This window comes from Vicugna pacos, chromosome X (genome assembly GCF_048564905.1).
Source record: "Vicugna pacos chromosome X, VicPac4, whole genome shotgun sequence".
Lineage (NCBI taxonomy): Eukaryota > Metazoa > Chordata > Mammalia > Artiodactyla > Camelidae > Vicugna > Vicugna pacos.
Window position 1 is genome coordinate 59,641,270 of NC_133023.1, and position 12,662 is coordinate 59,653,931.

A 12,662-nucleotide genomic window follows, 5' to 3' on the forward strand; every position below is an offset into this window, starting at 1 on the left:
TTGCCCAAGGGGAAGCAGGAGTACAGTTGAAGATAACTTCCAATTATAAACAAATTGCATCTCTACTATTTATTTTGGTTTTTAGCAAGCCTCTGAAAACTTCATAGTAATTAGATTTCCAGTCAGGCAATTATTTAAGAGAAATGTAGACCCTCTTTTTGCCACAGAGCACTCCCCAGTGCATGGAAGATGGTTATTAGAGCGCTGGGATCCCAGCACATCTCCATCTGAAAGCATTTGACTGGCTTAAGTGAGTATAGTGTTAAATTTTATTTTATTGCGGCAGTGGGAGATTTAATTTTGCATGGTATGATAGAAATGTATTTATGTACCATTCATTTTTGCCTTTCCCTGCCTCGTACTTATTATTATTACTATTGTTATTGTGATTGTTTTAAACAATTTGGAACAAATGTGAGCTGCTCCATAAGCGAAACACTCCTCCCAGTTTGGAGTTTCCTCTCCTCCTCCTCATTAGAATTGTAAGGGGAGGAGGGGTGGGTTAGCAGTCCTGCAGCAAAGACAGGCACACAGGCTTTCTCTGTGGATGAATTGGTCAGGAAAGACACTTTTTATATTGTGAAGTGGCACTTAAGCTGCTAATTCTTGAGTGTGAAAACTTCTTTTCCCGGGTAATGCTCTTTAAAGAAAAACTTCTTCAGTCCAGTGATTGGTGACTAAGGGAACGATGGAGCAAAGGGGATTGGGCGGGATCTCGGCTCCTAATAATGCCTCCTTATCCAATGAAAAGCATTTCCTATTGAGACCCCCAAGAGTCCCCCCCAACCACCGCCCCCCCACCCCGGCCCTCGGCTCCAGCCCGGACTTTGGGCCTTTTCTTGTGTCCTGTTTGTTAAACGCATGCCAGCTACAACATTCAAGAGGGCCGTTCCTTAACAAAGGGAAAGAGATAAATGTGAATAAGCTCACATTTTCAGAATGAGCAGTTTGCTATAAGAAGCTTCGGCAGCCCAGAGTCTGCTACTTTGGGCTGAGTTTACCTTTCCCTGTAAAAAAAAAATGGATTAAAATATGCACTTCTAAAGTGCGAGTTGCCCGTTTATATGTTTATTAGCTAATTGTCTACAGGCATGAGCACACTCTCTCATCTAGCACACTCTTTCTTGGGGTAAGTCTCTTTGAGAAAGATTTGTTTCGGGCATTTGGGGGTGGGGGATGGCGTAACAAACTTCAGTGGAAACACTGATGCTTTGAGTGTTTGGGGAAAGAAATTAGATTTCAACGCTGAAGTGCTGAACAGGGATTGTCGTGTTAAATGGTTAAAAAAAAGAATTTCCATTGTTTTGGCAATAATACTGTTTCAGTGGAAGAGATACAGAATTTTCAAGCTGTTGTTTCATGTAAACACAGTTGTCCTAAAGAGCTGATTTAAAATCACAGAGTAGAGTAATTTAGAAATTCTTTTGGCTGACTTTATATTTCTTTGGTTTACAATGGATTGTGAGCTAATGTGGCTTCTATTATGAAGTTTTGTCTAGTAAAACTACACACAGCATGCCTTTGATGCCTAATTGATTTATGGAGAATGTGACATTTGCTATATTGAATAATTCATGAACTGGACTATAAAGGAAGAAACATATTTCAGTGAAAAAGTAATTCTGGCATAAATGGAATTTGCTGTTATATGTGAAATTAATTGCTATTTTCCATACATATGCAGTAATATGACATATTTAAAATTCTTTTTGTATATCCTGATAACTTTTAAGACTTTTAGTTACAAGATTTTGTTGAATTGATAAATATTGCATTTCAGTTACTTTGTTTTAGGAAATCTAGCAATATAATTCATTATTATTCCACCATGGAAGAGACCAGACAAATGCAAAGATTTGAACATTTCAGAGCTTGCTGGGGTTATTCACTTTGCTACCTTACCAAATTATACCAGCTTTCTTTTTCCTTGACTAACATGAAGATAGCAATTATCCAGTGGCTTTGAAACGTTTATTTTTCAGAAAATTTCAAGTAACAAAACCCATCAACATAGAGTGTAAATCCTTTTGCCTTGCCACAGATGAAATGTTGGGCTCTTGCTAAAAAGGGTGAGTTCAGCTGATATACTAGACGGTGGCTGCACTCTAAAGCATCTCTTGCTAATCAAAGATGCAAATGAAAGCCCTATTGGAACAATCAGACCAGTCTTTCAGAATGTGTACTTACAAAAGTTAAAGAGAGGACTAGGAACATGCCTTATAGCAACACTCATGCCAAGTTTAGCTAAAGCTTTATCTATTCAATTCCCTTTGAGAGATTGCAATGAGAATTGTTGCCCTTGCTGTGGTGTGGTCAGGGCCTGATTGTGTAGTTGCCTTTTTCCTGTGCGTATGGTCATTTTGTGTAGTCTACTCTTGGCCTTCTTAAGGGGGAGGAAAAAAATTCCATAATGTATTTGTGAATAATAGTACTGAAAATTGGAAATTTAATAGGAGGTCACCTACTATTGGGAATTAAGCCTCACTTTTAGTAGATAAGTATCTGGTTATTAGAGCAAGGCATAGGATAAGTAGCCTACTGATTCTATATAGTTATGTTCTGACGTATTTTGATAACCTTATATTTTGAGGAGAGAGGTGACTGGAAGCAGGTAGAAAAGGTTGAGGATTAAGACCTAGACAAGTAGAGCTGATATGGGCATAGGACAGAGAACGAGGGAAATGAGAACATTAGGAAGACTACGATATAAATGGCATCTTGATCTGTGATGCTTAGCTTATGACAATAATTAATAATATTTACTTCTGATATTAAATCTAAACTATATGGTGATGGATGTTGACTAGATTTAGCGTGATGATCATTTCACAATACATATAAATATCGATTGAATCATATTTGTACAACTGAAATTAATGTTATATGTCAATTTTTCTTCAATTAATAAAATAAAATAAATCTTCAAAAACTTAATTAAGTCTATTAAAAAGTAATTTCCCTTATCTCAGACTTTGAGGGATTAAAAACCTATTTTTGCCAACAAATGGGAGCAGGTGAAAACAACTGACAGGAGGAAACAGCCAGTGAGACCACACTGCCGTAGCATCAGTTGAAGGCTGCTGTTAGTCAAAGCAAAGGTGGAGACAGAAGAAAAACTGAGGTCAAGAAAGGGACTGTGACTTGGTCTCACAGTTAGTTAGTGATGGGGCTGGATGTAGCTATACTGAAGTAAAAGCAAATAAGAAAACTTCTGGATATTTGAACTTCCTAGTTTGATTGGATTCCAAACAAAAAGAAGTTTTCTTTATAATCTGTATCAATTGTGAAAGCCATAAAAGAAATGTTAATGCTTCTGTCTTCCTTTAAGATAAACCAGTAAAATAGTATTAATTTCATTCCAGGAATACTGCTCTCTGGAGGAGCGTGAAAATGAATTCTCTTTAATATCAAGGTGATCCCCAATGTATTTTAAATTGCGTAATGATTTTAGTTTTTTAAGTTTCACTTCTCCTAGATTAGAGAAAAAATATTTCAAGAAAGTTGAAGCATTATTTAGCAGTCTGCTTTGTTTAGTCCACCTTTGTTCAGAAGAGGGTGAGATGTGATGATAGTATAAGTTTGCCACTAGCAAATAATTCTACTTTACAGGCAATACATGAGTAGGGTTCAAATGCAGGTGCTATTTGTAAGAATTCCATTGCAAAGCATTTCTGGTTCTATGAAAGCATTTTGGATAGAGTTGTAATTTGAAGATGTTAGACATGCTATATTAGGTTGACCTAGGACATCCTAGGAGAGACAGCAGTGATTGTCAATGTACTAATATCCAGTAATTGAAGACTTGCTTCTATCACTATAGCTAAGGGAAGAAAGAAATTCAGCTAGGGTAGGGGTGCAGGTTAGAGACAAGGCAATGAGGTCTCCACTTGTTTCAGTCTTCTTTCCTCTTCCCCTGTCAAGGCCCCTGCCCAATAGTAACAGTTGTTGCCAGGGAAAAAGAAAAGAAAAAGAAAAAAAAACGAAAAAAACAAAGAACCAATATAACTTTAGGCTAAAAAAAGAAATCTCCTTTGTTCATTTATTTATAATATAATTAATGTATTGCCTTATAAAGCAGAGGAAGTATTTTTATGCCTTTTGTCACTAGTTATCTTTAAATGATTATGAGTTAAATAAATTCATGGACTTTATGCTGGTCAATATAACTAATAACCTATGGCACAACAGTAACAAGTTTTGAAAATAAAATGTTATCTACAATTCTGTAATAATTAAATCCAAAGCATTTAGATACCATTTAAAAATATGTTGACTCTCACTTACTCTGATTTATACTATATAATAAATTTCTTTACCTTATGACTTTGGTGTACATTTTATTGCAAACCTCTCTCCATGGTACACTATTATGACTAATTCTATTTCACAGCATCCATTGGAGGAAATCCCTAACCACAGTACCTCCAGAAAGTTCACTGATACCCCAAGTCTTGGATAAAATTGGTGCCAAGTAAAATTGGATAAAATTGGTTTGAAGTAATGTAATGAGTGCCACTTTCCTGGTAATAACTTTCTCTGTAATTTTTAATTTTATTCTACAACTTTTTTCTAACAAGTGCTTCCAGCTTATTACTGATCCAAAAATCCAGAATGGATGGAAGAGTTGTAATTATTTATTGTAATCCAGGCAGTTTAAGTCAAGATGAATATTGATTCTTTGGTTTAAACTTTTTCTTCCACTGATATATACCTTTAGCAGTGGGAGACATGGTTTTTGTTCATATTATCAGGGTCAGTATCCACATATATCAGATGAATTGGTATGCAAATTGATAACTGATTTACCCATTTAAATATGTGAAATAAAGCCAAATTTCTAGTTGGCATTTGTGAGTCTCACAGAATTTGGAAATGGACTTTTTGAGAAACACCAAAATTTTTTCCCAAAAGGTCTGGGCCTTCTGCTGAGATAAGATACTAAGTCTCAAGAATCTAGACAGTTTCATAATATTAGGTTGAGTAATTTCTCTACAGTTGCCTTACTCTATAACTTACTGCTAGGGAAAACTTTACTTTAGTAGGATTGATGCAATCTTTGGCCCCATCATGTTGAGCACTAAACCACATTATTTTTCAAAGATTATACTGTGTCATCAGGTAAATGGTTAGTGGGAGACTGGAATATTTTTGGGTGAAAACAATTAAGTTAATCAGTGAGGATAAGAACTGCTCAGATTAGGGCCTGTGTCAGTTTCCTGTTCTTCTCAAATAAAGTACGGGGAGAAAAACAACCATAATAATCTTAGTGTGAACCAAATTCAACATACAGAAGTATTTTTAAAATGGATATTTTCTTGCATAAAAAATAAATGAGGATAAAAAATAAAATAAATGAGGCTTAATCTAAATATTTGACACAGAGAGAGGCTTCTTTGAGATAAGACCTGATACAGATCAATTTATCACTTTAGTTCTGGAGTGAAACATTTACTTATAGTTTCCTCCATATGTAATTTCATAAGGCTACGTTGTATTTTGAAAACTATTATGAAACACCAACTAATGCATAGGAACATCAATTAGAACCATGTGTTTGATTGTGACCTATGCGTGTGGCTTGGTCTAGAAGGTTTACTTAAGGTGTCTTCTCTATTAGCAGCCACTGTTCTGAGGAGCAGCAGTCTGGACATATTCCCTATTATTCCAGCAGGATAGTTTTAATCTGCATTTTTGCAACATTTTTGTATTTTTTAGTTTGCTTCACTGGTAGATAATTATAGACAAGGACACAATAGGTTTCAGCTTCCTTTGAAAGAAGGAAGCAGAAATCTATTGTGTCAATGTTACTAAGCTTCGACCGGAGTAGAAAGAGGAAGTGCTCTGGGATCAGAAGCACTCTGATCTGACCCAAGATCATTAAAAAGGGAGCAGAGTAAGAAAATTTGAGTATACTCTTCCTTCAAGGCCTTGTATTTCTGAGCTTTGGACTGTCTTCTGTAGGGAACAAAAGCAAGCCAGCCTTTCTGGGCTACTAGGCATATGCCAGAAATTAGAGCTTTGTTTTCAATGTGTCATCTGAAAGTTTAGCATTTAGTAAAGTGATTTAGGTATTCATCTTTATGGGCAAAAAGGGTAACTCCACTTCCTTCAAGAGCCCCTGGGAGGACCCCAAACATGGTTTATTTCACTATCATTAAAATATTTCCCATAAAGGAAAAACATTGTGAACACTTCTATGAACTGTCTGAACTGGTTCCATATGTGTAGGTTAAAGTTAAAAATTCACTGAGGGTCAGATTTCTCTTTGGTCAATTGCCAGGTGACCTGCTTCCTGCCCATTGTCAGGGAAAATACAACCACTCAGAACTCTGAACCCCTTAGGTGATTAATTGTTGGAATAATTGGCTGTAAAATTATTCACAAGATAGTAGTCTAATGCTACTTGCAGTGAAAGATGTAATTAACTGTGTCAGCCTATTTTTTCCTTTTTCATCTCATCTGAAGCTCAAGTGTTGGCGCTTTGCCTTCATTCAGTGTACAGTATGTTAGCCATTTAGGAAAATCTAGTGGTTAAAAAACACTGTTTCAGTCAAAAGAAAAGAAGCCAGTCAGAAAAGAGACCTTGTTTCTCTTTCTCATTGATTTTCTTTCAGAATTAGTTTAAGAGCCAAATGACTCTGTGTTTTTTTTTTAACTATAGCTCAGTAGGAGATATTCCTTTTGGGACACACTCCTGGACTATCTGTCCAGTTATGATGAAATTGTGTAGTAAAGGTTGAAACTCAAGGGCGTATTTCTGAAGTAAAGGGTATACATGGTGTTAGGATATGTTGCTTATATGAAGTTCAGCATACCAAAAAAGACAGAGACATAGGTGTCCAGTTGTGTCAGTAGAGGGAGAAGGAAAAAAAAACTTCTGTAATGTTTCTTTGTGGTGAGGTAGAACTGAATACTGGGCAAGCTCGTAAAGCTACTCACAAGCCCTGTTGAATCTTCCTAGCCTCAGCTGTGAGGCTCAGAGGTAATGTTTATACAGGGAAGAGAAACAGTATAAGCCAAGTTACAGAGCGAACCAGTGTCTGAATCAGAAATAGAACTCCTTGCTTCTAGTGCTGTGTTAAATCCCAGCACCACACCCTCACTGCTAGACAGCAAAGGTGCTGTCTGTTTGAGCAAGGGAAAGCTATGAATAGGGCCTTAGTGACAGTTTTCCCATGCTCTCTCTTCAGGATTGAGACTGTAATGCTTTCTTGTCTGTTGTCCTTTCTCTCCTGCAGAATTTGGGTACTCAAAGCAGCAGAGCAGAAGTGTCAGGCATTTGCAGACAGCCTACTGTGGGTATAGTGTGTATGTTTTGGGAAATATAAAACTGAATAGAAAACCGGGGAGACAAATCTCATCTATTTGAAACATAACACCTTGGGAAGTACCAGTGAGCTAGATCTATACTGTGTAGAGTGTCACCAGTGGGCAGACTGGAGGGACTTGGGGCAAATTGAAAAGGCTTCTATTATGAAAGCACTTTCCAAATAAAATAAACTTATTGGAAGTACTTGTAAAAGGCAGGTGCAAGCAGATCATACTGGATGAAGCTTGGCTTAATGTTAGGGGTTTTGCAGTCCCATAATTTCTTTAGATTGTATGACTATGTTTGAGGGATATTTTTGACTCTCTTGATTTCACAATTTAAAAAAAAAAGACCTCCAGACAGGTAGCTAGTAGGGATGTAAAATAGTATATAATATGGTTTAATCAGTTGAGAAGTTTGCCATTCTCTTCTTTCTGCCACAACATTGGTGAAGCCATCTGGAGAAACTGAGGTCTACAGCTCCCAAAGTGAGATATGAACCCTATTGACTGAGATTTTCTAGGCTCTTCCTGGTTTTTTCTTTTCTGATCAGATTCAATGACCTTAAGCATAGTCATTGTGTACTGTTATTCTTTCTGAGAAAAGTGAAAGAAGTGAGATGAAGCAAGGTAAAGAGAATGGGATTGGAGGAATTATAAATTGGAAATACCTTCTGAGAGCCCTTAATACAAATTAGATGGCAGCGCTGACCTCTCTCCATCAAGGTCTCCTTTTTTGTCTTTTCTTCTGCTCTTCTCACCTTTTTATCTCTTCCTTGTCTCTCTTTTTTTCCCCTCCTGGACCTTACTTTATCAAGGCTCCTGCTATACTTTGTTTTTATATGCCAAGGTTGCATCTGGCAAAAGTTGAGCTGGGCCTATGAGATGAAGTGGCCAAGAAAGAATATGATCTTAGAGCAGTATTAAGCTTAGGGGAGGAATTCCATAGATTTGTTGAATGAGGATTTAGGAATAGCACGTTTCCAATTTTAAATTTAAAACTTTAGCTATTAAAAGTGGCAATGCTTTGCTTTGCATCTTGTATTCTCCAAGGTCAGCTCTTGCTCTAGTCACTGCAGTGAGTGACTTTTTTTTTTCTCAAGCCAAACACTGGTTGAAGTGACTTCAGGCCTCTATATCTCTGGCAGGTTCCCCCTGCCACTCCCTTCTCTGTTCTGTACAGAGGCCCTTTGACCTGTTCCCTGGGAATTGGAAAGAAAGAGTGACATAAGGAGGAATCACTTCAGAGAAATGACTTTCACATTTTAAAATATAATCATGTAAAAACCCATTATTGGGTATGTCAGGAACAAAGACCACTTTTATTTCACATTCTCCTCATTAAAAAGAATTCATTCAGCTGCAACTTGTTCATAGTGCATTATAGAGCATTCAAAAGACAGTCTTTCTCCAATAGTAGCTGTTAACCTAGGTTAGTAAGATTTCTATATGCACTTTTGAAGAATATTGATTCAGATACCCAACAAAGATGATTAGGTCAGTGACTGCCACTTGTACAAGTGGTGGCAGGCAGAAGACATGTAACTGGTCAGATCAAAAGTATACAGTGGAGCAGGGGGATGGCTGTTCACAACAAATCTACCTTTCACATTTCACTTGTATTCTGCCAGAAAAGGCCTTATTGGGCCATTTAAGAGCTAAAGGCATGAAAGTAACTGGTGGAATGGGCAGTGAGAAAGGGAGTAGGAAGCTATCCAAAGCTTAGGTTCTGGCATAAAAGAAGCTTGGAAAGGGACCACAATCTGAAGGAGGGAGATGCTGATATAATTATATGAATTATCTCTCTATAAAGGCAATGTAATATAGTAAAAAAAAAAGTTTTAGCCAGAAGCTTTAATGATCTGAGGGATCCCTACTCTCTGAACTTATATTTTGGGAGAAAAAGGTAAATCAACAGTTTACTTCAGGAGTTTAGTCATAACTTTTTAAAGAGGATGTCCTGGAGGTCCCATATCCACCTATAGTCTTGTGCAATAGAACTCAGACAGTTTAAACTCAGAAGTTTAGTAATAATGGAGAGTAGACAATACAATTTAGAGTAGTTTAATAATTCCTTGGTTAGGAATTAAAAACAAAACAAAACCAAACCCTGAATTCTGATTCTGACTATACCATTTATATGTTCTTCCAATTCTGACATTATTATAATTCTAAATTACATAAGCCTCAATTTCTGCTTCTGTAATATAGTGATAAATTCCTGCCTTGCCTACCTTATGGTGTTCTGGTAGGAATCAAATAAAACTTGCTTTTGAAAGTTAAAAAGTTATACAAATTTCAAAGTACTATTATTGTTTTAACTATCAGAGTGCCTTGGCCTCCCAAGGAACAAATACCTTATTCCTGTTCATTGCAATGCTGCAGTATTACCCTTACTGTATTGAGTGTGATCTCTCCTATTCCTGCAACATATTCTTTTAGTACCTTTTAACATGGTAGGTACTCAAGAGGTACTTATTAAACCAAACTGAATATGAATGTTATTTCCAATCTGGGTGGACAGAATATCTTTTACTGCACAGAAATCATGGATGGAAGGTAGATTTGATGATTCATTCCATCTTGTCTCCCGTAGGAGGAAAACATTTCCTACCAGTCCTTAGTCTCAGAGTGCTGAACCCTGCAGCCAGCAGGCCTCCTGAAAAAAAATCCATGGGTGACAGAAGATTCATTGACTTCCAATTCCAAGATTTAAATTCAAGCCTCAGACCCAGGTTGGGCAATGCTACTGCCAATAATACTTGTATTGTTGATGATTCCTTCAAGTATAATCTGAATGGTGCTGTCTACAGTGTTGTATTCATCCTGGGTCTGATAACAAACAGTGCCTCTCTGTTTGTCTTCTGCTTCCGCATGAAAATGAGAAGTGAGACTGCTATTTTCATCACCAATCTGGCCCTCTCTGATTTGCTCTTTGTCTGCACTCTACCTTTCAAAATATTTTACAATTTCAACCGCCACTGGCCTTTTGGTGACACCCTCTGCAAGATCTCTGGGACTGCATTTCTAACCAACATCTATGGGAGCATGCTCTTCCTTACCTGCATTAGTGTGGATCGTTTCCTGGCCATTGTCTATCCCTTCCGATCTCGTACCATTAGGACCAGGAGGAATTCTGCCATTGTGTGTGCTGGAGTCTGGATCCTAGTCCTCAGTGGTGGTATTTCAGCCTCTTTGTTCTCCACCACTAATGTCAACAATGCAACCACCACCTGCTTTGAGGGCTTCTCCAAACGTGTCTGGAAGACTTATCTGTCCAAGATAACCATATTTATTGAAGTTGTTGGTTTTATCATTCCTCTGATATTGAATGTCTCTTGCTCTTCTGTGGTGCTAAAAACCCTCCGTAAGCCTGCTACACTATCTCAAATTGGAACCAATAAGAAAAAAGTGCTGAAGATGATCACAGTGCATATGGCAGTCTTTGTGGTATGCTTCGTACCCTATAACTCCGTCCTCTTCCTGTATGCCTTGGTGCGCTCCCAAGCCATTACCAGTTGCCTGTTGGAAAGATTTGCAAAGATCATGTACCCAATCACCTTGTGCCTTGCAACTCTGAACTGTTGCTTTGACCCTTTCATCTATTACTTCACCCTTGAGTCCTTTCAGAAGTCCTTTTACATCAATACCCATATCAGGATGGAGTCTTTGTTTAAGACTGAAACACCTCTGACCACAAAGCCTTCCCTTCCAGCTATTCAAGAGGAAGTTAGTGATCAAACAACACATAATGGTGGTGAATTAATGCTAGAATCCACCTTCTAGGTACGAGAACTGTCTTTAGGTACAGATATGGTTTCTTCTACAATTTTTTCTATGCTATGAATAAAAGAAAATATTTGAAGCTAATGATACTGATAATAGATTAATGTACTGAATACAGTCAGATTCATTTATTTGAATGTTTATTGTACATATGCTGTTTTGTTCAATAATTATAGGTCAGGTCTAATTACTGCAACCAAAAGTTATTGCCGAACTCTTCTGCTTGGTTGGAAATTCATTGTACCACATTGTATAAGTGGACAGTGGCCTTGACTTAAGTGATATGAAGATTACTTTAAACTTTAAAAAAATATTTCCATTCTAGTAATATTTGGTAATTAGGTTGGGCCTATAAATATAGAACAAATTCAGGGATTATTCTTAAAAAAATTTATCTTACTACTGGTATGTGCTACTCTTTTTTTCTTTCTTTTTTGAATTATCATTGAGTTTATTTTAGCTCAAGAACATATTTTAGCTTAACATTATTAATAAACATATCAAATTTTAAAGAGCTGGCAAAAAATATTGTATATATTTTGAAAGGGAAAACAAATTGTTTGCATGAATGTGGTGGAAAGAGACAGAAAATTAACTGGATTTACATCTTTGCAATCACCAGCAGTGTCAGTTTTTAAAAGCCTCTTTCCTCTTTTCACATTACATTAAATTTCTTATATGAACCTTCAGATGCAGAAAAGCTGCTAAATATGTGCCTGAGACAGGGCACAATGGAAAATCACATAAAACAACAAACGTCTATAAAACACTAAGTGACATCAATATTTTTTCTTAGAATTTCCAATTATCTTTCTTTTGAGAGATTGGTTTCTATAAATATTCTTCATATGAAATTTTGGAGCACAGTGCAACCAGAAAGCTGCTGCATTTGTATGCAGGTCAGGAGCAAATTGAAAAAAATTAGCAACAAAATAATAGCAAAAAATAAAACAATAAAACAAAAATGTCTTAAAACTTGCATTAGTCATTTTTGGGGGCAAGGAGTAGAGATCTGTAACTTTAAATTACTTATTCTTTCATGTTAAATTTTGGAGCACAATGTAACCAGAGAGCTGCTGAATTTGTGCTCAGGATGGGAGCATATTGAAAAAAAATACATAAACCAAACTAAACCAATACAAACAAAGAAGCAAACAAAAAACAGAAAAACTACAAAAAGCAATGAAAAATAATTCCTAACACATACATTCATATTTTATTTATTTTTTTGGTATCTGTAAATTTTAAAATGCTATATTATTTTTATAAAGTTTTGGAGTACAATACGGGTAGAAATCTGCTACATTTGTGCCCAGATCAGGACCTAATGGGGAAAAAAAAAGTAAAACAAATGACCCCTTATAAAACAAAGCAAAAGAAAAAAACACACAGAAACTCAGAATTTTTTTTTGAGCATTTGTAAAAGTTCCAAAATACTATAACATTCATATGATGCTTTGAATCAGAATGCATCTAGGAAGCTGCTAAACTGGTGTCTAGTTCAGGAGCAATTAGAATCAATATTTAAAAATATAGTAAAGAAGAGAAAAGATTTTTTATAACTTGCT

At 36.4% G+C, this 12,662-nt stretch overlaps 1 protein-coding gene across 1 annotated transcript; it reads left to right on the forward strand.

Moving 5' to 3' along the window:
- Window positions 1-830: 830 nt before the first annotated feature.
- On the forward strand, window positions 831-12,231 carry LPAR4 (lysophosphatidic acid receptor 4). The gene is made up of 2 exons (XM_006218298.3): window positions 831-1,129; window positions 9,905-12,231. Exon 2 carries the CDS (start codon window positions 9,982-9,984, stop codon window positions 11,092-11,094), a length of 1,113 nt encoding a protein of 370 aa, XP_006218360.1. The 5' UTR covers window positions 831-1,129; window positions 9,905-9,981; the 3' UTR covers window positions 11,095-12,231.
- The last annotated feature ends 431 nt before the right edge of the window (window positions 12,232-12,662 follow it).

Bases quoted from the DNA above. Each gene is read 5' to 3' on its own strand.
- LPAR4 (XM_006218298.3), top strand. From the start codon at position 9,982: ATGGGTGACAGAAGATTCATTGACTTCCAATTCCAAGATTTAAATTCA.